This window comes from Mauremys reevesii, linkage group 11, assembly GCF_016161935.1.
Source record: "Mauremys reevesii isolate NIE-2019 linkage group 11, ASM1616193v1, whole genome shotgun sequence".
Classification (NCBI taxonomy): domain Eukaryota; kingdom Metazoa; phylum Chordata; order Testudines; family Geoemydidae; genus Mauremys; species Mauremys reevesii.
The window spans coordinates 19058434-19085060 of NC_052633.1; the positions used below are offsets into that span (position 1 = coordinate 19058434).

General features: G+C 42.5%; 1 protein-coding gene across 7 annotated transcripts in view; it reads right to left on the minus strand.

Annotated features, from left to right (window-relative positions):
• ABI2 (abl interactor 2) overlaps positions 1 to 26627 on the minus strand; it is a 119470-nt gene that overhangs the window by 50080 nt on the left and 42763 nt on the right. For 4 of the 7 annotated variants that reach the window (XM_039494324.1, XM_039494323.1, XM_039494320.1 and 1 more), the window contains exons 2-4: positions 21092 to 21259; positions 11496 to 11672; positions 3919 to 3936 (exon numbers count right to left, since the gene is read on the minus strand). In XM_039494324.1, the coding sequence (XP_039350258.1) occupies positions 3919 to 3936; positions 11496 to 11672; positions 21092 to 21259 (363 nt within the window). The remainder of the gene's footprint in view (positions 1 to 3918; positions 3937 to 11495; positions 11673 to 21091; positions 21260 to 26627) is intronic. The other 3 variants (XM_039494325.1, XM_039494322.1, XM_039494321.1) reach the window with 1 other exon arrangement.

Below are 26627 nucleotides of genomic sequence, written 5' to 3' on the forward strand. Positions count from 1 at the left end.
TGAAAAGATTTTGAAAAGTAGCATGCTGCATTGTCTTCTAGTGCCCCATGAACTACAATAACCATAAATACTTCGAAGTTGTTTGATACCTGGATTTACTTGTGACTAAGAAACACTTATAGGAGATACTGACAAGATAACTGAATCTAAAGGCCTTGATTCAAGGGCAGCATGGATTTAATTCATAGTCAGAACAAGTTTGGGGATCATGCAACACTTATCACTAGAGGCATCCAAACTGGTGGAAGGCAAGGTGAAGAACACACAAAACTGCAAATATTTAAAAGTGAACTGCACAGGAAATAAAATTACTTCCACATTTTTTTATGAAGTATAAAGGCAGCTCAAAAGGTGTGTTTTCAAAGGTTTTCCCCCTCTTTTTCTAATGCAAAATAAAAAAGGAGGGGCAGGAAACTCCTCCTTTAATAAGTTCAGGCCACCTTCTTTATGGATCACAAAAAACAAAAAAATGGGTGAACACTCATTTTTTTCCTTTGCAGGTCATCTTGAAAACAATCACCAAGCCTACCAGCCATTATTTTTTATCTCCCAATCCTCCCCAAAACCAACTTTTTTCTATTTTTAACCATGCCACCCTCTCACACCATAAGCTTTTTCCGCAGGAAAGAGCCTAGGAAAGCTCAATGAAAATTCCATGCTAACTCCGTATCTTTTACAAAGCATCCAATTTTAAGACTTTTCAAGTGAAAGAATCCATCACATCCCAATGGTTAATTACCCTCACTCTTAAAAATCAGTTTTTCCAGTTATTTCATATTTCCAGTTGCTTTACCTCAGCTTCCTGCCACTAGATCTGGTTAGGTCTTTGCTAGATTAAAAGAGCTCTGTGCTATCAGAAATCTTCTCCCTGTTGTCTTATAGACCATAATCAAGTCATCTCAATCTTCACTTTGATACGTGAAATAGATTGAGTCCTTCAGTCTCCCACTGTATGACAGTGTAAATCTATTATGCAGCAACTGACTTATAGCTGATATGAAACTACTACAATTAGAGTGGTTTTTGTTTGTTTGTTTTTTTTAACATGACAGCAGCCTTGAATGAACTGCAGAATTGCTCTGATTGAACTATTCAACCTTCAGGAATGATTTCATGGGTAAAAAAGTAGTTCCATGAACAAATATTTTATAGATACATAGACAGATTGTACAGTCTTACTAACACCTAATCACCAGACATGCTACGAGCCCCTGCATTTGCACAGGTGTATTGTGTATTCACATGGCATGTTGGCAACTACTGTCTAAAGATCTGAAGCATTTACAACAGGATCTACTTTAAACATTGTGACCCTTTAGCTGCAAATAGCAGTGACCATGTCAATAGAGAACATTTCTTTAAATACAGAACACGCTTCAGGATCAGATCTCAAGTGGAGGCACTTTCCAAAGAAGAAGTCAGACATAATCCACTGGGTGTGGAAGGGGCTCTGGGCTGGGGCAGGGAAAGGGGGTTGGGATGGGGGCTCTGGGGTGGAGCTGGGGAGTGTAGGAGGGTACTCCAGGTTGGGACAGAGGGGTTCAGAGGATGGAATGGGGATCCAAGCTGGGGCAGGAGCACGGGAGGGGGCCAGGGATGCAGGCTCCTGGTGGCGCTTACCTCAAGCAGCTCCCAGAAGCAGTGGCATGTCCCCCTCTCCAGCTCCTATGCAGCGACGTGGCCAGGCAGCTCTGCGCTGCCCCATCCTCAGGCATCGCCTCTGCAGCTCCCAATGGCTGCGGTTCCCGGCCAATGGGAGCTGCAGGGGTGGCGGTTGTGGCAGGGGCAGCATCCTATGTGTAGGAGCCGGAGGGGGGACATGCCGCTGCTTCCGAGAGCCACGCGGACCCACAGCACGCACAGAGGGGGTAAGCCCCTAACCCCGCTCCCCAGCTGGAGCAGGGGACGCCCCGGACCCCAATCCCTGACGGGAGCTCGAGGGCCAGATTAAAATGTCTGAAGGGCCAGATGCAGCCCCTGCGCCACTTCCCGCAGCTCCCATTGGCTGGGAACAGCGAACCGTGGCCACAGGGAGCCGATGGGCTCCATGCCTGCAGACACTCCAGGTAAACAAAATGACAATGTATTAGATATTCAATTCAATGATTCCATAGAGTTTAAAATCAAATTTGACGCGTCACTTTTTTACCAAAAATATTCAGCTTATGAACGAGTATATACGGTAAGTATTATATATGTGATCTCCTCCAAAATGGGTCACAATTGCAATTCAATTGTATTTATATGACTATGGAGGCCATTTTTCTCTTGCAGCTTCAAGTCACGTGTGCCAGTCTGTGCACCTAGGATTTTTAAGTGCAAATCAGATCAAATGAACATACAACACAACTTTTTTTTTTTAAATAAAGAAAACCCCACAAATCTGGCAACAAAAGATTGTCTGACACACTGTCTGATTGGCCTAATCAAGCTTGAGATCAAGGATGTTCTTTGAAAAGTAACTTTAAAATTCTAACTTGACCTACACTAGAATCATTCAAGTTCTATAGATAGAAGAATTTCTTACTCTGAAAGGCAGAAAAGAGGCTCTTACCATCACTGCAAAGGGGAAGAGAACCTGCCAGCTCTTATCCATAATGAAGTCAACATACAATACTTTTAGATCATTACTTCTGCATAACTTGGAGAAACTAATGAAAACTTTGAGAATCTGCCAGCTGCTTTCTCAAATCACTTACCACACCAAGAATAGGATTTTTTTTTTTTTTTAAAACAGAAACTCTCTTTGGGAAATTCAGTATTAAAAATGCATTACTACTGCATTACAAATGCTGTCCTGTCAGTCTGGATACCTGAAAAGATACTGCAACAAATTAAGCAATCACTTTAAAAGCATCTAGAAGATAAGGTAATAAGTAATAGCCTACATAGCTTTCTCAAGAATAAATCATGCAAACCACCAATCTAATTTCCTCCTTTGATAGGGTTACTGTACTATGCCTAGGGGAGAGCTTCTCCTGTCGGTGTAATTAATCCACCCCTGCGAGAGAGGCAGTAGCTGTTTTAACAAAGTGCTGTCTACACCAGAGGTTAGGTTGACATAACTGCATCACTCGGGGGGTGTGGATTTTTCACACCCCTGAGCAACATAGTTATACCAAGGTAAGTTTGTAATGTAGAGCTGGCCTTAGGCTCACCTGGGAGTACTCATATATGACAGTTTTCAGGTTTGTGGCCTAAGTACATTGATGAGATAACATAATACTGCTAAATTAGTGGCATACTAAAAGCAATCTGATATTTTCAAGAGTGGTTTAACATTTTGCATAGTGATATTACCAAGTCTGAGAAAATATCTGTAAAAGTTTGCCTCTATACATACCAGTATTTTACATAAAGAAGAACTCTGACATTTATTTAAAGTAACTAATGTGTGATACTGCAACTTTAAAAAAAGGCAAAACTTAATATAACAAAATATTTTTGATTTTGCAACACAACCTTGGTGTCCCTTTATCTGAGTAATTTTACATTGAAATACTGGTCACAAAGTGAATCATAAATCACACCGTATATAGGATAAAAAGAGTATTACACAGGGGGAGGTTTAAATTCGGCTAACTACTCATTTATATGCCATTTATTTCCATTCAGTGTAAATATACTATTTCTCCCTTGTTAGGTGAAAACTAGCTATACTAAAATGAGTCAACAATTCACTGTAAGCTTTTATAATTAACTGCAAATATTAGCTACATTAAATCCATTCATTTATATTGCAAAATGTCTATCCACACTGAAATCACACTGAGACTGAAGATAGGTACATAAGGAGAGAGAAGGAATGGTTTATTCTTTTAAAAAATTATTATTAGTGACATGCTAATTTCAAATCCCTCCCCATGTGTAATAGTCTCTGAAGAATAAGAATGGAAATCCAGCCCTGGGGTTTCTTACCTTAAATCTAAGCAACCACTTAATGCATACATGGAGCAAATAAAAGAGGTAAGGGGAAAAAAGCATTGAAAGGTTAGTTGGAACTTCAGGATATGAAGAGAAAGGAAATAAGAAAGAAAAAGTTAAGCATTCAGCATCAACAAAATAATGTATCAATAGATCATAGAAAGAGTGATTAAAGCAGAATGTGCCATGAACAAAAGATTTTCAAGATGAAACTTTTAATAGACACACTGATTAATCAAACAGCCTCCAGATATGTCTTAAATTTAAGTAGGCAACTAAATATCCAACTATTTGTGAGACAGCGCAGTCACTAGAGTTCTCCCACTGCTAACATTCCAAGGGTCAACATTTTCCCCGCAGTGACAGTGTTGGGTTCTAAGTGGATTAACTTTACAAGTGAATTTATACTAGGTGGCAAAAAGCATCCTCATTGATTATGAGAATTTGGATGCAAGTAAACTGTGTTTTACGTGTATTACTATAATTCCAATTTGCTAAAGCAGAAGCACATTCATTCTGGAGTATTAACCTAAACTAAAAGTGTCCTGTCAGCGAGCCCTGTCATGTCAACTAGCACTCAACCTGAAATGATGAAAGATCTCCTAGCAAAGAGAACCCTGAATCTCAATTTTTTGCACTCCAAAGACTGAGTAAAATTGGGAGTTTAGGCGCTAGCTTTTAAAGTTAAGTTGTATTTATGTCCTGCTGCTACAGTGCCAGATAGTTTCACAAGCCCTAAATGTGTTCAGAAATACCAGTCCATTGGTTTGACTATTTATTTGGTTTTTTTTAGTTCTAAGTAATTTTTAAGAATGCTGCATTTTCTTATACCCTATGTCAGTGGTCCCCAACCTTTTTGTGGCCAGTAGCACATTCATGTTTTCAGAAGAGTGTGGCGGGCACCAACAATTACTTACATACCGGCCGCTCCAGGCACCAGTGGAGCAAGCACGTGCCTGGGGCAGCACATGCTACGGGGCGGCATTCCATCCATTCTGCAGAGTCAGAGCGGTTTGTTTGTTTTTGTTTTTTGGGGTTTTTTGGCGCCAGTTCTGGGCAGTGCAGAGAGAAGCCAGAGAGAAGCCGGGAGGACAGAGAACACCGGCACCCGCAGCCTGCAGCCTCGGAGATCTCTGTCCCCAGCAGGTGTGGGGCCGCAGCTTCTCTCCGGCTTAAGCCACAGCCCCACACCTGCCAGGGACCGAGAACACCAGCGCCCGCAGTCTGCAGCCCCGGAGAAGCTGGAAAGAAGCCGCGGCCCCGCGCCTGCCAGGGACAGAGAACACTGGCACCCACAGCCTGCAGCCCCGGAGTTCTCTGTCCCTGGCAGGCATGGAATCACGGCTTCTCTCCCCTGCTGGGCACTAGGCGGGCGCACATAAATGCCCCAGAGGGCACCATGGTGCCCATGGGCACCGCGTTGGGGACCACTGCCCTACGTGATACTGGGAACACTGAGCAGCTCGGAATCCTAACTGTTACTCGTCTAGACATACCATATTTGGGGTCATCCATTGTTTAGTTTCCAAACAAACCCCACTACATTATATAGGTATAATACATTTTTTTGATTTACTGAAAATTTCCTCTAAATTACAAGGTCCACAGATCTAATGACCAATAGGCTCTCAGCTTCATGAAGCTACATAACCAGAACCAGACCTGTCAGTCACTGCCACAGGAGAGCATGGCAAGCTACTCTGAAGAGCTCACCAGTTGAGACAGTTTCCATGGCAAAGGGTAATATCCCCCGTGGTCTGAAACTTAATGAGATTATATGCACTACAGTAATATACTGTGAATTCCTACTGTAGAGTGTAATTTTGAGCTAATTTGAATGAACGGAACAGGATTTTTTTATCCTACTGGGGTCAGATCTGAGGATCATGCAACTCAGAGGAAGGAAATTTTTAGCAAATCAGAATAAAATTTCCCTCCTCTCTTTCATCTACAAGGCCCATTGATTCATTAACCAATGGGATTTTCATAGTGTGGCTTCAGGGAGGGTTCAAACAGAACTACAGAACTAACTACATAGAGGATTTTAAATTATTTCTCCACTACTCAGACCACAGCATGAAACATTCTCAAACTGAAGGTACCATCCACTGATGCCTGAATGTCCAGCTTATACATTTTTGAAAAGGGATGAATGGATAACCCAGTGGCTGTCCTGCAGATCTCATAGCACATGTAGTTTCTTAGCTGGGTCAGCTGCTGCCACTCTCAGTGAGTGGACTTTGACCTCAGTTGCTTGGAAAAAGACACTGACTTTTAGGCTTCATGGATGCATCATCTCAACTATTCTGAAACAGTGGATTTTGATACTCTCTTTTCTTTATATATCAGATGGTAGAGAATCAATGGAGCACTGTGTGTAACAGAGGTAGATCTCAAAGGCTCTACCAACATCCATATATGTCACAACTTTTCTTGGGAGAGAATTTTTCACAGAGCCCCCAAAAAAATCATACTCGCCACTTGCCATACTCCATATCATTGTGGAATATGTAGTATTATCCCTCAATAGATAAGGCCCTAAGCTCTGCCACCTTCTTGGGGAGTAATGCCTACCAGGATGGCCACTTTGATGGAGAGGAAATATATGGATGCCTTCCTGTTGGGCTCAATAAGATAAAGAGTCAAGATGTTAAGGACCAACTTTAGGTCCCATGGCAGCGCTCAATAAATCTTAGGAAGGTGAACTAAAGATGTAGCTCTGAGAAATCACTTAACATCCCAGTACACCTCCACCCCGATATAACACGACCCGATAGAACGCTGGTTCACATACAACATGGTAAAGCTCTGACATACCGCTCTGAGCAGTGTGTTAAGGGTGTCGGGCCAGGCCGGGGCTGAGGGGTTTGATAAGGGGCAGAGGTCTTGGGGGCGGTCAGGAGCTCCCCCCGCCCCAGGGTCTGGGGGGCAGGAGCTGTGGGAGGGCACTTTTGGGAGCCCCACAGTCCCAGAGTGGCCCAGGAGATTAGCAGGGGGCCGGGAGCAGCCCACTCTGCTTCCTTTGCCCTGGCCCCAGCCGTGTCGCTCGGGGGAGGGGGCTTGGGGGAAGGGATCCCCCCCACACTCACCAGCAGCAGCGGAAGCAGAGCGACAAATCCTCTATGCATTAGCAATAGACTGGGTGATGAAGTGAGCAACGAAAGCCTTCCAAGGGGAGTAGTGGGGGGAAAAAGACATATCTGGCTTTAAGACTAAGCTTGATAAGTTTATGGAGGGGATGGTATGATGGGGTAGCCTAATTTTGGCAATTAATTTGGCAGTTGATCTTTGATTATCAGCAGGTAAGTATGCCCAGTGATCTGTGATGGGATGTTAGATGGGATGGGATCTGAGTTACTACAGAAAATTCTTTCCTGGGTGCTGGCTGATGAGTCTTGCCCACGTCCTCAGGGTTTAACTGATCGCCATATTTGGGGTCGGGAAGGAATTTTCCTCCAGAGCAGATTGGTAGAGGCCCTGGAGGTTTTTCGCCTTCCTCTGCAGCATGGGTCATGGGTCACTTGCTGGAGGATTCTCTGCAGCTTGAGGTCTTCAAACAACAATTTGAGGACTTCAATAACTCAGACATAGGTTAGGGGTTTGTTATAGAAGTGGATGGGTGAGATTCTGTGGCCTGCATTGTGCAGGAGGTCAGACGAGATGATCATAATGGTCCCTTCTGACCTTAAAAGTCTATGAGTCTATGACACAGCCCCAGCCCGCTCCACTCTGCCACCTCCCAGCCACGGCACTGCACTTCCTGCTGCAGGTGAGTGCGGGAAGGTTGGGGAAAGGACGCCCCCCACACTCACCAGCAGCGGCGGAAGCGGAGCAGCCCGGCCCCAGACCACTCCACTCCACCAGCTCCCAGCCGCAGCGCTTCGCTTCCCACCGCAGGTGAGTGCGAGGGGCGTCCTTTCCCCAACCTCCCCACACACACCGGCGGCGGGAAGCGGAGCGCCGTGGCTGGGAGGTGGCAGAGTGGAGCGAGCTGGAGCTGTGTCGCTTCACTTCCCACCGCAGGTGAGTGCGAGGGGCGTCCTTTCCCCAACCTCCCCGCACTCACCTGCAGTGGGAAGCGGAGCGACACAGCCCCAGCCAGCTCCACTCCACTCCGCCAGCTCCCAGCCGTGGTGCTCCACTTCCCACCACCAGTGAGTGCGGGGGGGGGGCGCCCTTTCCCCAACCTCCCCGCACTCACCTGCAGCGGGAAGCGGAGCACCGTGGCTGGGAGGTGGCAGAGTGGAGCGGGCTGGGGCTGTGTTGCTCCACTTCCCACCGCTGGTGAATGCGAGGGGCATCCTTTCCCCAACCTCCCCGCACTCACCTGCAGCGGGAAGCGCAGTGCTGTGGCTGGGAGGTGGCAGAGTGGAGCGGGCTGGGGCTGTGTCGCTCCGCTTCCCGCCGCCGGTGAGTGCGAGGGGCGTCCTTTCCCCAACCTCCCCACACTCACCGGTGGCGGGAAGCGAAGCGACACAGCCCCAGCCAGCTCCACTCCACCCCGCCAGCTCCCAGCCGTGGCGCTCCACTTCCCACTGCAGGTGAGTGCAGGACCTTTCCCCAGCTGCCCCGCAGCGACACGGCTGGGGCTGGGGCAAGGAAAGCGGAGCAGGCTGGGGCCACGTCGCTCCGCTTCCCGCCGCAGGTGAGTGTGTGTGGGGGGGGGGGGCATCCTTTCCCCAACATCTCCGCACTCGCTGACGGCGGGAAGCAGAGTGCCGTGGCTGGGAGTTGGCAGGGTGGAGCGGACTGGGGCCAGGCTGCTCCGCTTCCCGCCCCTGCCGCAGAGTGCCTGTCAGGGGGCGGAGCAGTCAGGGGACAGGGGTTGGGTAGGGGGTGGGATCCTGGGGGTGATTGGGGACGGGGGTCTCTGGAGTGGGTGGTCAGGGAAAAAGGAACGGGGGGGGGGGGGAGGCAAAGTAAGTTGTATATAGGGCAGTTTCACCTATAACGCGGTGAGATTGTCTCCCAAGGACGGCGTTATATCGGGCTAGAGGTGTATAAAGAGATCCTCATCCTGTCTGTATGCTGGATTGTGCAGCCACTAGACATTCTGAAGTTGAAACTGTAAGGCACTAGATCAGACCCAGCACTGAACCCCTTGTCTGCAGCTCATGAGAGTGAGGCTCAGATCGTCTGCACTGGGAGGGACCACCCTTGAAGACAAATTGCTATGCCAGAGTCAGGCCAATTATGCTCAATCCCAAGATTCAACACTCTTCCAACCCTTGTCCTCAACTGAGGCTGCTGGTGACTGAAAACTTCCCAGAGGGATAAAACTCTGCCCCTGGAGAGGAAGCCAATTCCCTGGGACAGAGCTGGAGGGGAAGTCCCATGGGTAGGGGCTAGGAACACAGATTGAGGCACCTCCTGCACAAGCTGGTATCAGGTGGCTGGGGAAACCCCTAAAGGGAGTCGTGCTCAACATCTCCTGAGTCCCCATAGCAGCCCTTTTACGAGAAGGAGCAAGGGGGAGTATGGGGATGAGCTGGTTGGCTTGCATTATAGCACGAAACACAACTATAGAGGCAAGTTTATAGCCAAAACTTTTTCCTTTAAATAATATTTTTACTCTGTAGCAGAGAGCCCAATAAACCTCCTTGCAGCTATGGAGGCAGAACAAACAAACCACACACACACACACACACACACACACACACACACAAAATAGTGAACTCTTCAGTGTGAGGTGACTAGTTCTGTCTATAGAGTTGCATAAAGGATGAGAGCCCATTAGTTAACAGATCTGTGGACCTTATAGACAAAAGAGAAACTATTATTTCAAGTAGCAGTGCACACTGATGATCATTTGACAAACTACACAATGTTTACAGAATTTCATTTCCTAAATAAAAATGCAGCACAATTTAGAGGTTCTTTGGAGCAAACTTTGCTTTTAAGCAACTGTCACAGGACCTGGTCACGGGATCTGAACATGTGATACACTAATCCATTCATCTGAGCAGCTCTGATGTCAGATTCTTTCGTAAAAACATAGTTTATCATATCACTTTGGGCTTGATCTTGTTGCACTGAAGTTAACGGGATTTCTGATTACAATGGGTGTATAACTGAGTCTAAATTAAATTGTGCTGTAGCAGAGATAAATAATTTTTCCTTAATCTGTCCTGGAAGAATCTCATTAAATCAAAGTTTATCATAAAAAACGATAGCTACAATAATTCACTTTTATGCTCTACATGCTAATATATTCATTGATTCACCATAAGGAATTCTGCTGATATGCACAAATTCTTTTATAGAAACAGACAGCAGATTCTAATACAAGGCAGCTGATTTCCTAAAGAGCTTTCCAGGTATGAAATATTTCTGCAAAAATGTGCTGAAAAACATCACTTTTTTTTTTTTACCAGATTATGTACACAAATGGAGTAGCAAACATTTCTAATGACGAATAAGATATGACTTTGTAACAAAAACAATGTTCAAAAGCTCTTAAATAAAATATTGCTTTATTGAAAATATCTTTAAAGAATGCTTTAAATTTCAATTTTAAATTCAAAGCTGATTTGTCTACTTGCATTAGTTACTTAACTTTATAAACTGTAATTCAGACATGTGAAATAATTAAATTCATGTTATGCACATGAAATTTTGCAGTCAATTGATTTAAAGCATGTTATTGCACCACTACTTTGAAAGTTTTGTGGATTTGTTAATGTATGTGTTTTGGAAATGACACTGCTTCATGTTATTTACATTTCTTCTTTCAGAAAGTAATGTTGACAACCCTTTTTTATATTCAAATGGTTTCCTAATAGCATAAAAATTATAAGGTCACATCTTCTAAGATTTTATTTAGATTAGATGTGATTTTTTAAAATGCATGTCTAATTTGCATATGGCATTACTGTGTATACCAACCAGGTATCTGCAAAAAAGCAGGCAGTTATGGATCTAGTCAAATTTGCAGTTAGTACCTAATTAGCTTGTAAAGTTCTAATAACTACATGTAAACTCAGGCCCTAAAAATTGTACTATTCATCCCAAATCTGTGTTTAAAAATATTCCTGAAAAGGCATAACTGGCTGGCCCAGGTTTTTGTGGCAGCCTTCAGGTTCAGAAAACCCATTATTGGACATCAGTCATGTTAAAATTCTCTTCAACGACCGCTAAAACTAAAGCGCACTAAATGCCGCCTTTTACACAAATACCTCCTGCTAGTGAGCCACAGAGTAGCACTATTGGTATTACACCTGGGTCAACAAATGTATTTTGTGGCAGTAACTCAGGCAGCGAAGGGGCAGATGGTTAATAGCCTCTCTTTATTCAGGTACCTCCTGACAACGGATTCAAACAAGGGCAAAGATATTAGCCTCTATCAAGTAAGCAGGTTTATCCGTGCCCCAGAGGAGTTCCATGGTCATACGCATACCCAGAATCAGGGGTAAAATGGTCTGCAAGGTGGGGGATTCCTCTTGCATCCATCTGAATTAAACAAATTGAGAAAACCCACGCTGCAACGTGGAAGACAGGAATAAGTCACTATTCCAGGTCTTTACATTTTGAAACCATACAGTAATTTAAGAGTGTTTTATAACATCACCTACCTTCACTCCATGTCCAATATCATCTAGAATTGTGTAATCAATAGGTTTTCTAATGTAGCGAACTGGTCGCTCCAGGTTGGCTGGTGCAATGATTTTGTGGGTTCTTGAGGTGTTTTTGTTCGTAGTCAAAATGCCAATTTCTCTTCTAGCAACTTTTTCTTTATGAATGTCCACCGTCTGCAAAACACAATGCGTTTACCAATAGCGTTGAATATTAAGTGTACATTTGGTATTAAAATATTCATTCGGCTCCATGCTTTTATACAGATATATCAGTACAAATATTTGCTGAGTAAGGCTGCTTACACTCCTTTTGTTCAATCACTGTTAGAAGTTACCACCTTCCAATTTCACTTGAACTCTTTACAATTAAGCAAAATCCCTCCTAATGTTTCCGCTCTATTAGTAACTATTATTAATTCGGTTTCACTAATTTAACAATTTCTGTACTTTGACAGCAATTTTAAATGAGTATCTAGAATTTAATAGTCACCCTCCAAAGGTCTTTTCCCAGTCTGTTTCCCCCAGTTTGTGTGTGTGTGTCCTGTAATACAAACCTCGGACATAATTAATTTGTTCTGTCAGACTGTGGAGTAGTTTCTCATTATGATAATTTATTCATTCATAGTAGCAGTGGTATCAAAACAGATAATATTGTTCAGAAAAATCAGAACAGGTTTCTCAGTTACTACACAGAGTTTACTCTGCATTAAGGGTCAGATTTTTGAAAGCGCTTAGCACTTATCCAGCTATTCCCACTGTAGTCAATGGTAAAACGTCCACTGACTTCAACGGGAGCAGCATTAGGGCCAAAGTTAAGCACTTTTGAAAATCCCACCCTACATGCACAGCAATAATAATTATGGGAGAACAATGAATATGCAGCAAAGTATAATTTAAAAGTATCACTGCCAAACAGATGTCTCGTGAAAGTTCCAGAGACATTAACATCCAAGAATCCTGTGGCACCTTATAGACTAACAGACGTTCTGCAGCATGAGCTTTCGTGGGTGAATACCCACTTCTTCAGATGTGAATACCCACTTCTTCTTCTTGCATCTGAAGAAGTGGGTATTCACCCACGAAAGCTCATGCTGCAGAACGTCTGTTAGTCTATAAGGTGCCACAGGATTCTTTGTTGCTTTTACAGATCCAGACTAACACGGCTACCCCTCTGATAATTAACATCCAAAAATGATTTCGTCTGTGTCACTAAGCAAAAAAAAGCAAGGAACTATGAATACAAGCCAGATGCCACATCTTTAACTTATCCCTTTGTACCTACAGATGATAGTGTGGGCCAAATTCTCTCTACTTGAACTCCGGTGAAGTAAATGGAGTTACACTAGTAGAGAATTTGGTCCCTTGCATTCATCCATCTGTGACCTCAGACTGCACAGTGGTTCTCAAACTTTCATATATTGTGAGCAGTTTAAGATTCATTTTTAGACCATCCCACAATCCTGACTGCTTCTTCCCTACTTTCATTGCAGCGCTTGATTACACAGAAATAACGTTAGTACAAGAAAAGATTAAAGTACACTTGCTTTAACACAATTACTTATGTTGCATTGTGCTTTTGCTCTATTTCTTCTCCCTTGACACAGAGTTATGTTTAGTACAAAACCTCCCCCAATTTCCTGCAGCTTTAATTACTAATCTCTCTAGGTCGCTCGATATGGTTTTCTTTAGCTTGCTGTTGATCCAGTTTTGGTAAAATTGGTCACATCTGAATTTACACCAAAAGAACTTGCACAAAACAGAGCAATGGTGTGGGCTAAACAGAGGTATCTGATGGATTTTTATTTAACTCGTCAAAAAATCGTCTGGAAATCCTAAGGGTCTTGGCTTGGGACACAACAAGGAAAGAGCAATGTAACTTGAAAACAGACTTACTTTCTTATTGCGGAAGAAACAGTTCTTTTCAGACCACCGTTTCAGAGTTACGACAAGACAAGAAAGCACTTGAAACCAACATTTTGGTCAAACCATTGCTGACCTCAAATTTGGTAATTTCACATGAGGAAATTTATACAGTGAAGAAAGTTTCAGCTATGTGGGCTTATATAATCCTATCAAAATTACCCTCATTGCGATTTCTAGTGTCTCCTTTTTGTTACCATTTTAAACATGACTTTAGTGTTTGCGAATGGTAACTGACTTTACGCTGTCAAGAGGGAGAGAAGTGCTCTTTATACAAAGTCTTATGTGCAGCAAGAGATCTATTATTTGCATGTACTCATTCTCATAGCAACAAAAATAACTTCTTAGTGCTTTACACTCCTGTTTACACTGCAGTCAACAAAACTAAGAGCAAACGGGATTCTATTTCATCTTGTGCATCAGAACCATTTTTATTCCTTTCCAGTCAATTACACTTATGCAAACTCTTTCAAGAAAACAGGGTTGCCCCAGTGTCCCAACAGAGGTATTAGCGAAAGACAGTGGACTGCCAATATGCAATAACCTTTATTACTGATGATTTGGCGAGATGAAAGAACTCAGTTTGACTCAGAATCCAAGCTGGGCTTGAAGGCATGGCAATTAGAATATCTTTTTACTGGTAAATTGAACATATGTGATAAAGAAAATCATCACTGGCAACACTGTAGGCATGGAACCCAAACATGCCATTAATACAATGACTTTTCAGAGCAGATACACAATTTTCAATCAATTTTAGCAAGACTTTCTTCAGAGCTATAATTCTACTCCAATGTTCATGGGAGGGAAAATACTGAACCTACAAACAGCAAATCATTTGTCTGTCCATGCCAGAAGAAAGACAGGAAGTAATGGATGTGGTTTAATTAGGCTTCTATTTTATTCACTTAAAATATCAGATAGTACCTAGCAACAAATTGTACAGTGCAAGGAGGAGTGGGGTCAACTCCCTGCTGTTCCAGATATAGGAGGCCCCAAACTCCCCTACTCAGCACCTTGAAGGGATGCTCTTTCCTTCAAATCCTTTTCCAATCCATTTGATCCAACAACCGCATCCCTTCTATAGCAACTACTAATCATATTCAGCAAGTCATAACTTTTCAAATGACAACTTAGAATTTGTTCCTAATCTGCAATTTCAGGTTACTGTCAACATTGTTTTGTGAACTTCTCCAAAGCTTGATTAACGTTGGGCCACTGCTTTCAATTGTCAGATGGTAAATATCTAGGGCAGAATTTAGAAACAGTTACTATTAATCTTTTGATAAGCAACTAAAGATGACTCCGAGAAAATTAGAGTAGCTTCAGAAAACAGCATTTGCTAAATAACACATCTGAGGCAGTTTAAGTATATGTTCCAACCTATTCTTCCATCCGTAACTCTGTAGGCAAGTCTGAAATGCCAATATTCATTATGTAATTTGGCAAAATATTGTACCAGTCAGTTCTGGAAAGGGGTTACACTAATAACGAGTGCATTAGATAATTTCTGAGCAGTCACCAATTTTCTGCCACCTCTTACATTAGAAATATCTTCAAAATCCTGTAAGAGGAGTCTCTCAGATTATTAAATTGGCCTTCTAAAAGATTTACTATTTGTTGACAAATTTCAGAAGTGAAATTGCAAAAGGAGTCCTGAATGCTTCCAAACTGGATTTCTGAAAAAACATAAGATTCCATACAATTCTAACTTGGACTTGCAACTATTCTCAGAGTATGTGTCTAGTAGACTTAAAATTCACTTTTAAAAACTTGATTGAAGACTAAAATCATTAAGTTCAACAACACCGACAAATGTTTTTGGAAAGGAATGGATCTTAAATATTTTAAAAATACTTATTTGCCAGGAGTTAAACATTCAGAGCACTAGACAGAAATCACGTTATGTCAACACCCACCGTGGGCCTTCATGATGCTTTGTTTTAATTAAACAGTCGGATTCTCCTGGTCCGCACATGTTCTAACTCCAAAATCTTGTCCCTTTTAAATTGGCTTGTTCCTTTAACATAGGAGTCCCTGTTTACATTTGGCAAGTTCACAAACTTGACAAACTGATTTTTTAGAAGATAGTTGCCTAGACTCAAGATTTATATTTTAACTAATATCAGTAACAGCAGTTGTGATGGCATTGTCAAGATGCTGAAATTCATCCCATTCCATACATTGGTAATACATAGTTCCAGTTCTGGAACGTTATACAATTGTGCTGGCACTTTTGGAGCTGGCTGTTTGTTCCCATAGCTTGTGATAAGAGACAACTAACTGACAGTGGTTCCAAACTTTTTCTGACAGAATAACGCATGGGGTGGGGGGTTCCAATGGAGGCTACATTGGGCTGGCTCACACATGCTCTTGCAGCTTAGCTAGGTGCCATGGGAGCAGTGGACAGAAGCTCAAGACTGTGGGTTGCTGTGGGGGCCCTGCAGCTCTGTACACATCACAAGCCACCCACTGGGTATGGTGTTGGAGGGAGAGGGATATAAAAGAGGAGGACAAGGGAAGAGATCAAGAAAGAAGCAGTATTTTCACTCTACCCCAGCCACCTGGATTAATCTCCAGCTCGCCCAGTAGAAAACAATGAAAGGAACATTTACTTTGTGTGAGGTCCTTGGTTAGTGCTGTGCCCATCCCAACTACTGCTACTTCTTGAGCTCTTTATGACAATACAACAGGAGTATAGTGATTTATGACATTACAATTGACAGATGGAAATTTAAAAACTGGCCTTGTACACAAAGAATTATTTATTAAAAAAACCTTACAAAATCACCCCTTAAGCCACTTTGGCAAGTTTTCAGGCGCCAATATTAGTTTTGAGAATGCTGAAGCCATCAGTATTCTCTTTGTGAACTTGAACAACTAAACTAAATGTGGTATTCGGATATGTTTAAAATTATAAATTGATGTTTATATAATAAATGTTTTTAGGGTTTAGCTTTCTGCCTACTAGTAAACACTATACAAGTAAAAACCATGACCTAATTATGAGAAAGGGATGCTTTCCTGATTAGGGACCTATAACCTGAAATACTCAAATTACTTTGTCAACTTTAACCTCAGTGCTCAGATTAAGTTTGCAGAGTTGGCATTTAGAAAAAAAATAAATTAACTGATCAAATTTGGCATTTAAATCAGTTGAACAAAATGAGCATGGATCTCCAGAATACCACTTTTTAAAATTAAGTGTCTTTTCGGAAGAGAACTGCACTCTAACAAACAAGCAATTTTGAAAAGTGTTCCTACTTAAAATGCCAGGTGGCCTTATTCTTCAAAATATTTATTTGGAGAGCACTTGTCTAATAAATTCTGGCTGACAGGACAGCCGAGATTCAGTTCTTCCTTGTTTAGAATTAAAGGCAGATTAGCTCATCCTTATCTCAGATTTTGTACTAGAGACTGTTTTCCAGGCCTAAGGATCAGTCTGAAGTGATCAACATACTACTCTGAAGCATAGCCATGTGTGAATTAAAGGAAGAGCTAGACCTGTGCCCATTCTGAAGCAGAGTGGATGAAGTAGATCAGCCTGAATTAAAATCCTTTGACTTTCTTGTACACATGAAGTATGCTAACTAGCACTAGAAACAGTACGACTGGCATCTTTACACTGGACATGAAAAGCAATAAATACTGTAGAAGTCTTCTGCAATTGAGAATTTATATATATTTTATTTTTTAAGTCTTCCAAGAAGTTCATCATGAAATAGGAGCTATAATCAAAGCTTCTGGACAAGAATTATCTCTTTATTATTTCATACAGATATGGTTTATGAAATGAAACCAAAGTTGATTTTTAAAAACATATGGACGTTGAACTATATTTGAAAGACAATATTGTACCATTCATACAATGGGATTAATTGGTCTGCGAACGCTGAAATTCAAGCTTGAATATATTAAGTGTGCCTTTCCGGAGAACTTCATATAAATGAATTTAAAATACTCCTGCCCTGTAAATGATTACACACATGGCAGACAAATGAAAAATGATTGTGACATTAATAGTTGGAGGTGGAGGGGACTGTTCTTTTTATTTTAAGAGATCGAACAACTGATATCCTTGCAGACTGACAGCAGCCCAGCACAGCTGCCAAGGTCCCCAGTTAAACCTTCACTCTTATGGTATCACTGTTTCTCTTGAAAGCACTGAAAATGTCCTTCACATGAAATGCTACAGTCTCAACAAAAGGAGCACATATTTAAAAAGACGCCAAAAACTCTGAAAAAATATTTTTAGCTACATTTTGTTATACAAATGCAGCACTGAAAATGTTGGCAGATATATTTCCGTTAGCCTTTAGCCTTCTGTTAGGCACTGGTAATTTTGCACTTCTTTGTAATAATGAAGCATTTTGCACTTGTACTAGCGGCAACAAAATAAACTCACATTTCAATTAGTATAAATGTCATGTATTCTCAGAAAGAAACAGACAATTGGAAATGTGATGGCATTCCTAAAAAAAGCTGCTTTACATAAACTACAGGACAAAAATATAACAAGCTTTTCACATATGCAGCATACAAAACTGATCAGCCTGGACAAAATAATACTTTCCACTTCTACAATGCCTGCTGTATAAGGATCTCAAAGCTCTTCACAAATATTAATTAATATATTTATTTTTACAGATTTGGAAACTATCACAAATTAATTGACCACAGGAAGCCTGTGAAAGAAGAAACAGAACCCAGACTTTCAGCTTTTAGCCCCATCCAACCCCTCCTCTCATTCCTGACGGCCCTCCCGGGACCCCTGCCCCATCCACAACCCTTCTCCCTGTCCCCGACTGCCCCCAGAACCCCTGCCCCTCACTGCCCCTGCCACCCCACCCAACCCCCTCCTTCCTGACTACCCCCGGGACCCCTGCCCCATCCACCCACCCCTTCTCCCTGTCCCCGACTGCCCCCAGAACCCCTGCCCCTCACTGCCCCTGCCACCCCATCCAACCCCCTCCTTCCTGACTATCCCCAGGACCCCTGCCCCCATTCAACCCCCTGTTCCCCCCAACCCCAAACCACACCCCCCCCCCCAGACCACCACCCCCGGCTCTCCGGCCCCCTATCCAACCCACCCAGCTCCCGGCCGCCATACCCGGCAGCCAGGAGCACCCCTGGCGGGCAGGGTTAACGCCGCGCCACGCGGCTGGAGCCGACATGCAGGACATGCCACCGCCACCGCGCAGCTCAGAGCACTGGGTCAGGCCGGGCTCTGCAGCTGCACTGCCCCGGGAGCTCACAGCAGAGCCTTGTGCCGGCTCCGGCCGTGGAGCGAGCGAGCGAGCTGAGGCGGTGGGCGAGGGGAACAGTGGGGAGGGGCCGGGCGGCGTCTCAGGCTAGAAGCTCGGGGGCTCAGCAGGACGGTCCCGCGGGTCGGATGTGGCCTGCAGGCCATAGTTTGCCCACCCCTGTTCTACACTCACTTGCTATCTTGCGTTTCTTCGGTGCTGCCATTTCTGGTGACTCGTGGTAACTATTTTTCTTTGCTTAATTTTGTTTAGTGGAGAAGCACCTTTTCTGTGACTGGCTCCATCTAGTGTTGAAACTGAGAAGTGCAACAGAGTTGAGCTCAAGCGCCATGTGCGGGCCATATTCAATTATATTTTCAGAATTTGCTGCGGGCCAATAAAAACTGACCCGCGGGCCGCAGTTGGCCCGCGGGCCGTAGTTTGGACACCCCTGATCTAGTGGCTTTCTCAAGCCCTGCTTAACCACAAGGCCTATGTCACTTATGAGTCCAACTTTACTTTCACATGTTTCAAAACCAGAAGAAACTGTTTATTTCATGTCATTTTAATTATATGCAAATATGAAAATTAAATACATAACAGATGTCTTGACCAAGCAACATATTTGGCAACACTTCTGGAAAAGCAGGCAGGTCTTAAGATTCCTCTCCCCCACAGAAAGTTATATGATCTTTCTATCACCTTGCAACATTAAGTGTTGACTTGAATTGCTTTTGTAAATAACACTAAAATGCCAAGCACATATAGACTTGCAGGGGGGAAAAGGGAACCCTGAAAGAGTTGATACTATCAGGAACCTAAGCTGTGCACATTTCACAGGAAAATACTCTACTCGGAGTGCTTTTCATCATCAACTCCTGTACTTCATTTGGTAAGTAAGTAAATAGATTTTTTTCAAATACCTGGTTTTACATTTTACTTTATAACTTAATTATATAACTATTTGAATTTACAAAGTCCCATAATCAATGCCAAGAGAAAACTAAATTAAAACACAGTAAGTTCAAAATGGACAACAGGAAATGCTACTTTACTCATTAACAGGTAGAAACTACTGTTACAAACAGCAAGATTCAAAACAGAACAGAAAAAAATAGCATCTGTATTTACACTAGCTAAATATAAACTATAGGGACTATCAAACCTCATGCTTCGGGTATCTGTAAATTGCAGTATATACTCAATCATAAGCCGGTTCGTTTATAAGCTCACCCCGCAAGATGGCTAAGTAAAAATGGAAAATGTTCATGACCCATTCATAAACCAACCCTCTAATTCAGGGGTCAGCAAACTTTGGCTCCCGGGCCATCCGCATAAGCCACTGGTGGGCCGAGATAAGCTTGTTTACCTCGAGCGTCTGCAGGCACGGAAGTAAACCTAAGTAAACAAAGTGTCCCAGAGCGCCAGCTGCTTACCCTGATAGGCTGGGACAGCAACTGGTGGGGAAATGTTTTGGGAGGGGGGAGAAGCTGAAGGTCAGGGGAGTAACCCCTGTGACCACCCCCCACATGACCCACCCCTAGCCTGGGACCCCCACACTCTCCCCATCCCATCCCTTCCCACCTTATCTGGGGAGGGCCAGGGGAGGATGTTTCTGGCCTACCTGCTCCGGTGGACCAGACCGGGAGGCGTGGCCACAGCATGTTCCAGCGGGCTGGGCTGGGTGGCATGGCCTCAGGGTGCTCCGGCGGGCCGAGCGGTGCGTCCACAGCTGGCTCTGGGGGTGCGGGGCCGAGCAGCACAGCTGCAGTCTGCCAGCCCTGGAGCTGCAGCTAGGGGCAGAGCAGCATGGCCAGAAGCGGAGAGACTCTGGCCCCGCCTTTCCCTTCTGGCTCTGCTGGCTGTGCTGCCTCTGTTGCGGGGAGGGGCTGTGTCCCACCTCTCCCTCTCTATACTCCTTCATAAGCCAACCCCCTTCTCTGGTGCTTCCCTTTTTAACTAAAAAAATTCAGCTTAAGAACGAGTATATACGGTAATTACCAAATAGGTGCTGGACAGATATGTCCCAAGGCACAGCATTATCCATTTTGCCAGATGCCTTATGGGATTGTTTGCCTTCATCTGAAATATGGACTAGACACCACTGACAGCCAGCCACGTTGGGACAGTTCAGTGATCCATCTAATACGCTATTCTATATACATTTCTTAAGATAATAAACATTAAACAAAATGTATATGTAATATAAAGGCAAAAAAAATCTGATAAACTACATTAATAATTAAGTGATATAATATTAATAATCTAAGTCAAACATGTGAGTCAGGTGCAGTAGGATGGCCCACTGTTTTAATGCCAACTGTCTTTTCCACACCATGCAGCATAACATCAGATAATCCAAACCCTTGTTGCATCTCCTGTATGATTTCAGTAACACATACTGGATGATATAAGTAAAAACTGTCTCACTTGTGAAATATGGTTGATTGAAGATTCCATGCGCCGAAGCTGGGATGCCTGGATATCCAGCATTTGGAGAACATTGTTGGCCAAAGTGTTGATCAGATAAGCTACACTTGCTAAGGACTGGGTTGTGTAGGCTTTGGTTTCTTCTAAGGCTCGCTGTTTATCTGCTGACTAAAAGCAGGAAAAAAAAACATTTATTAAAAGGAACTGACAGACATGAAGGTTTGTCATATGAATTGCATTTGCATAACTCTAAAGGACAGGAATTTCTACAGTTCTACCAAATCAAGTCTAACTCATTATATATTAAAATTACTATTTTTCTTCACCTAAAATTCTTAATTACCCAAAAAAGATTAAGTAACGATTCTAGTCAAACAGAGTTTCTTGTTTTTGAAATGAAAGGAAAATGTTTGAAGCTGGTATATAATATCCTGTCTCAAGAAGCCTTTAAAATACACTAGTACCACTACTAATGCTTTTACACATGGGCTTGGCAGGATTCGGTTTAAATTGACAGATGTCAGCAAATGTCAATTTCAGCTGAAACACTGAAACGGACAAGAACAAATCCATCAGCAACAGTCATCACAAGTGCAGCCCCCATCCTCCCGCTCTATGCACCTTGCGTCTCCAGGGATTGCGTGTCACTGGCCCTGCAGGAGCACAGAAAGCCCTCTGAAGCCACACTGTCATGGGAGCGACTGAGCAGGGCTGTGACAGCGGAGCTGCAGAGGGTTCCCTGCACAGCCACAGGGCTGATGATACTGAATCCCTGCAAGTCCAAGTTGCAGGGGAAGCTTCGGTCCTGGCAGGGCAGAGCAGAGATCCCAATCAGGGCTGTGAGGAGGAGGATGGCTGCAGAGGAGGTCACCTTGTTGCTGAATGGATGGTCTCCCCGGTGTCTAGGAGTTTGTCCACCTGGCAGTCCTGGCCAGGGGCATTTGCTCTGCCAAGCCAGGACTGCAGCCTTCCCTGCACTTTGTGCCTGAAGAGTGTTGCAGCACAGGGTGCCATCACTGCCCTAACTCCCACCCTTAATTTCATGCAACTGTGAAAATTAGAATGGTTAAAAATCAGGGGAAATTTTTAAATAAAAATCAACATCAATCATTAAAATTGCAACAAAATAAAAATCTAATTACATAAGAACGGCTGTACTGGGTCAGACCAAAGGTCCATCTAGCCCAGTATCCTGTCTACCGACAGTGGCCAATGCCAGGTGCTCCAGAGGGAGTGAACCTAACAAGTAATGATCAAGTGATCTCTCTCCTGCCGTCCATCACCGCCCTCTGACAAATAGAGACTAGAGACACCATTCCTTACCCATCCTGGCTAACAGCCATTAATGGACTTAACCTCCATGAATTTATCCAGTTCTCTTTTAAACGTTGTTATAGTCCTAACCTTCACAACCTCCTCAGGTTGACTGTGCACTGTGTGAAGAAATTCCCTTTATTTGTTTTAAACCTGCTACCCATTAATTTCATTTGATGGCCCCTAGTTGTTGTATTATGGGAACAAGTAAATAACTTTTCCTTATTTACTTTCTCCATATCACTCATGATTTTATATACCTCTTTCATATCCCCCTTAGTTTCCTCTTTTCCAAGCTGAAACATCCTAGCCTCTTAAAATTTCTCCTCATATGGGACCCGTTCCAAACCCCTAATCATTTTAGTTGCCCTTCTAGTGCCAGTATATCTTTTTTGAGATGAGACCACATCTGTACACAGTATTCAAGATGTGGGCATACCATCGATATAAGATACTCTCCGTCTTATGCTCTATCCCCTTTTTAATGATTCCTAATATCCTGTTTGCTTTTTTGACTACCGCTGCACACTGCATGGACATCTCCAGAGAACTATCCACGATGACTCCAAGATCTGTTTCCTGATTTGTTGTAGGTAAATTAGCCCCCATCATATTGTATGTATAGTTGGGGTTATTTTTTCCAATGTGCATTACTTTACATTTATCCACATTAAATTTCATTTACCATTTTGTTGCCAAATCACTTTGTTTTGTGAGATCTTTTTGAAGTTCTTCACAGTCTGCTTTGGTCTTAAGTATCTTTAGCAGTTTAGTATCATCTGCAAACTTTGCCACCTCACTTTTTACCCCTTTCTCCTGATCATTTATGAATAAGTTGAATAGGATTGGTCCTAGGACTGACCCTTGGGGAACACCACTAGTTACCCCTCTCCATTCTGAGAATTTACCATTTACTCCCACCCTTTGTTCCCTGTCTTTTAACCAGTTTTCAATCCATGAAAGGACCTTCCCTTTTATCCCAAGACAACTTAATTTACGTAAGAGCCTTTGGCGAGGGACCTTGTCAAAGGCTTTCTGGAAATCTAAGTACACTATGTCCACTGGATCCCCCTTGTCCACATGTTTCTTGACCCCTTCAAAGAACTCTAATAGATTAAGACACAATTTCCCTTTACACAAACCATGTTGACTTTTGTCCAACAATTTATGTTCTTCTATGTGTCTGACAATTTTATTCTTTACTATTGTTTCAACTAATTTGCCCAGTACTGACGTTAGACTTAACGGGCTGTAATTGCCGGGATCACCTCTAGAGCCCTTTTTAAATATTGGCGTTACATTAGCTATCTTCCAGTCATTGGGTACAGAAGCTGATTTAAAGGACAGGTTACAAACCATTGTTAATAGTTCCACAACTTCACATTTGAGTTCTTTCAGAACTCTTGGGTGAATGCCATCTGGTCCCGGTGACTTGTTACTGCTAAGTTTGTCAATTAATTCCGAAATCTCCTCTAGTGACACTTAAATCTGTGACAATTCCTCAGATTCGTCACCTACAAAAGCCGTCTCAGGTTTGGGAATCTCCCTAATATCCTCAGCAGTGAAGACTTAAGTAAAGAATCCATTTAGTTTCTCCACAGTGACTATCATCTTTAAGCGCTCCTTTTGTATCTCGGTCATCCAGGGGCCCCACTGGCTGTTTAGCAGGCTTCCTGCTTCTGATGTCCTTAAACATTTTGTTATTACCTTTTGAGTTTTCAGCTAGCCATTCTTCAAACTCCTCTTTGGCTTTTCTTATTACATTTTTACACCTAATTTGGCAGTGTTTATGCTCCTTTCTATTTACCTCACTAGGATTTGACTTCCACTTTTTAAAAGATGCCTTTTTACCTTTCACTGCTTCTTTTACATGGTTGTTAAGCCACAGTGGCTCTTTCTTAGTTCTTTTACTGTGTTTTTTAATTTGGGATATACATTTAAATTTGGCCTCTATTATGGTGTCTTTGAAAAGCATCCATGCAGCTTGCAGAGATTTCACTTTAGTAACTGTACCTTTTAATTTCTGTTTAACTAATCCCCTCATTTTTGCATAGTTCCCCTTTCTGAAATTAAATGCCACAGTGTTGGGCTGTTGAGATGTTTTTCCCACCACAGGGATGTTAAATTCTGCCACGCCTACTTCTAAAGTGCTTTTCATCAGTAGATCTCAAAGCACTCACCCGTACTTAAAACAAAAAAAATTCACAATATTTTTAAATTCATGATTGTTCATTTATCCATTTACACATGCAAAATGCTCATTACAGAATTGCAATACTCCTTGCTCAACTTTGTGTGCTTTAATTAGATCTTGCAGTAAATGCCTGAAATAATCTGCCAAATAGAATATTCAATTATTCAGACCTCAATGGGCTTAAATGGGCTTTAAAAATGGGCTTTAAAATGGAAGTGAGTTTTCACAATGGATGAACTGTAATTGTTTTCCTAAAATGGTAGCAAAATTACCATACTAGAAAAATCACTTTAAAATGATTCAATTAGTAGTACATTTTATAAAAAAAACCTTAATACTCCTACAAGTTTGAATACAGGCAGTCGTCGGTTCCTGAAAAATCGTGTCTTAAGTCGAAACGTTGTAACTTGATTTTTCCATAGCAACAATGTCTGATCGAGCGCTGTAAAGTCGAAACTGACGTCATAAAGTCGAAACAGGATGTCAATTTATAAACATCATAAGTGCCGTTCGTCGTAACTTGAATGTTGTTAAGTCGAGGACTGCCTGTACTCTTCATTCTCCCTTTTTAATCAGTCCTCACTTTCTTCAACTTTCAGACAACTGAACATGAAAATTTGACACCAAAAATATTTAGAGATCCCAAACCAGCAGATTGCCATTTAAAAATTAAACACAGGCACAGACATTTTAAAACAGATTTAGAATTAATAACTTGCTAAGAAGTCAAACCCTCAGGGTTCTGCTTTTCTCCTGGAACAGCAGAGGACATCACAAACACCTTCATTAGTTCAAGGAACACAGTTAAAAGCATTGTTTAAGATATGAGAAATGCCAACTGTTGCAAGAGAAACAAATCAGAGATTCTGAACTCTAGTCTTTCATGTAAACATATGCCAAAAGATAGGCAATGCCTATTCTCAGCATGGCCACAAAAATAGCTCTCAGTGCAGGTACCTTGGTTCTACTATGATTTCAAGTTATTTCTCTTTGTTCGTGCATCGATATCATAAGATAACTGAGAACCAGGACACGGTCTCCATTTGTTTCTACAGCATCCAGCAAAAAAGACCCCTCATTTTGATCAGCGCCTCTGGGCACTACAGTGATATAAATATTAAATACACCTCTACCTCGATATAACGCAACCCAATATAACACGAATTCGGATATAATGCGGTAAAGCGGTGCTCCAGGGGAGGCGGGGCTGCTCACTCCAGTGGATCAAAGCAAGTTTGATATAACGCTGTTTCACCTATAACGTGGTAAGATTTTTTTTGGCTCCTGAGGACAGTGTTATATCGAGGTAGAGGTGTAATACTAAAATAATTGACTGCTGCCACAAAAGACACTGAATATTGTACTTCTGTGTTTCATTTCTTCCCCCTCTTAAAGAGTTTCACAAATGGTAAGGCAACTCCCATCCTTTCATGTATTTTACCTGCTCCTGTATTTTCCACTTCATGCATCTGATGAAGTGGGTTCTAGCCCACGAAAGCTTATGCCTAAATAAATTTGTTAGTCTCTAAGGTGCCACAAGGACTCCTCATTGTTTTTAGAAATGGCCTAGTCTCCATGCCCCAATACTAAGCTATATTTAGAATCTAAAGAAGTTTTGCCGCTCACTCTACGTATTTTTCACATAGGTTAATCTTAAAACTTTGATATGTGCCTTTGTTATAGAGATACTAGCCGAATGATTCAGATTCTTATAATGTTACCAAATTGGTAAATGATCTACTTGAGTGCAAATATTTTGTGAAACACTGAATGTAAACCTTGTCTCTCTACTCCAGGAATTATTATTCCCAGGCCTGAAAAATTTTCCTGAAACCCACTTGCCTGAGGACTGAATTTGCTAGCCTTCACAAAAAATACCTATGTCAACATATATGCAATATTTTAGTCTGTCACCACCCATCCCCCAAAATCAACATAATACATCCTCCTCCCAGTCTTAGTAGGTTCCTCTTTGCCCACATACTCAACAATGGCTGTCTACATAGCTCCCTTCTTTCTCCCAGCCTG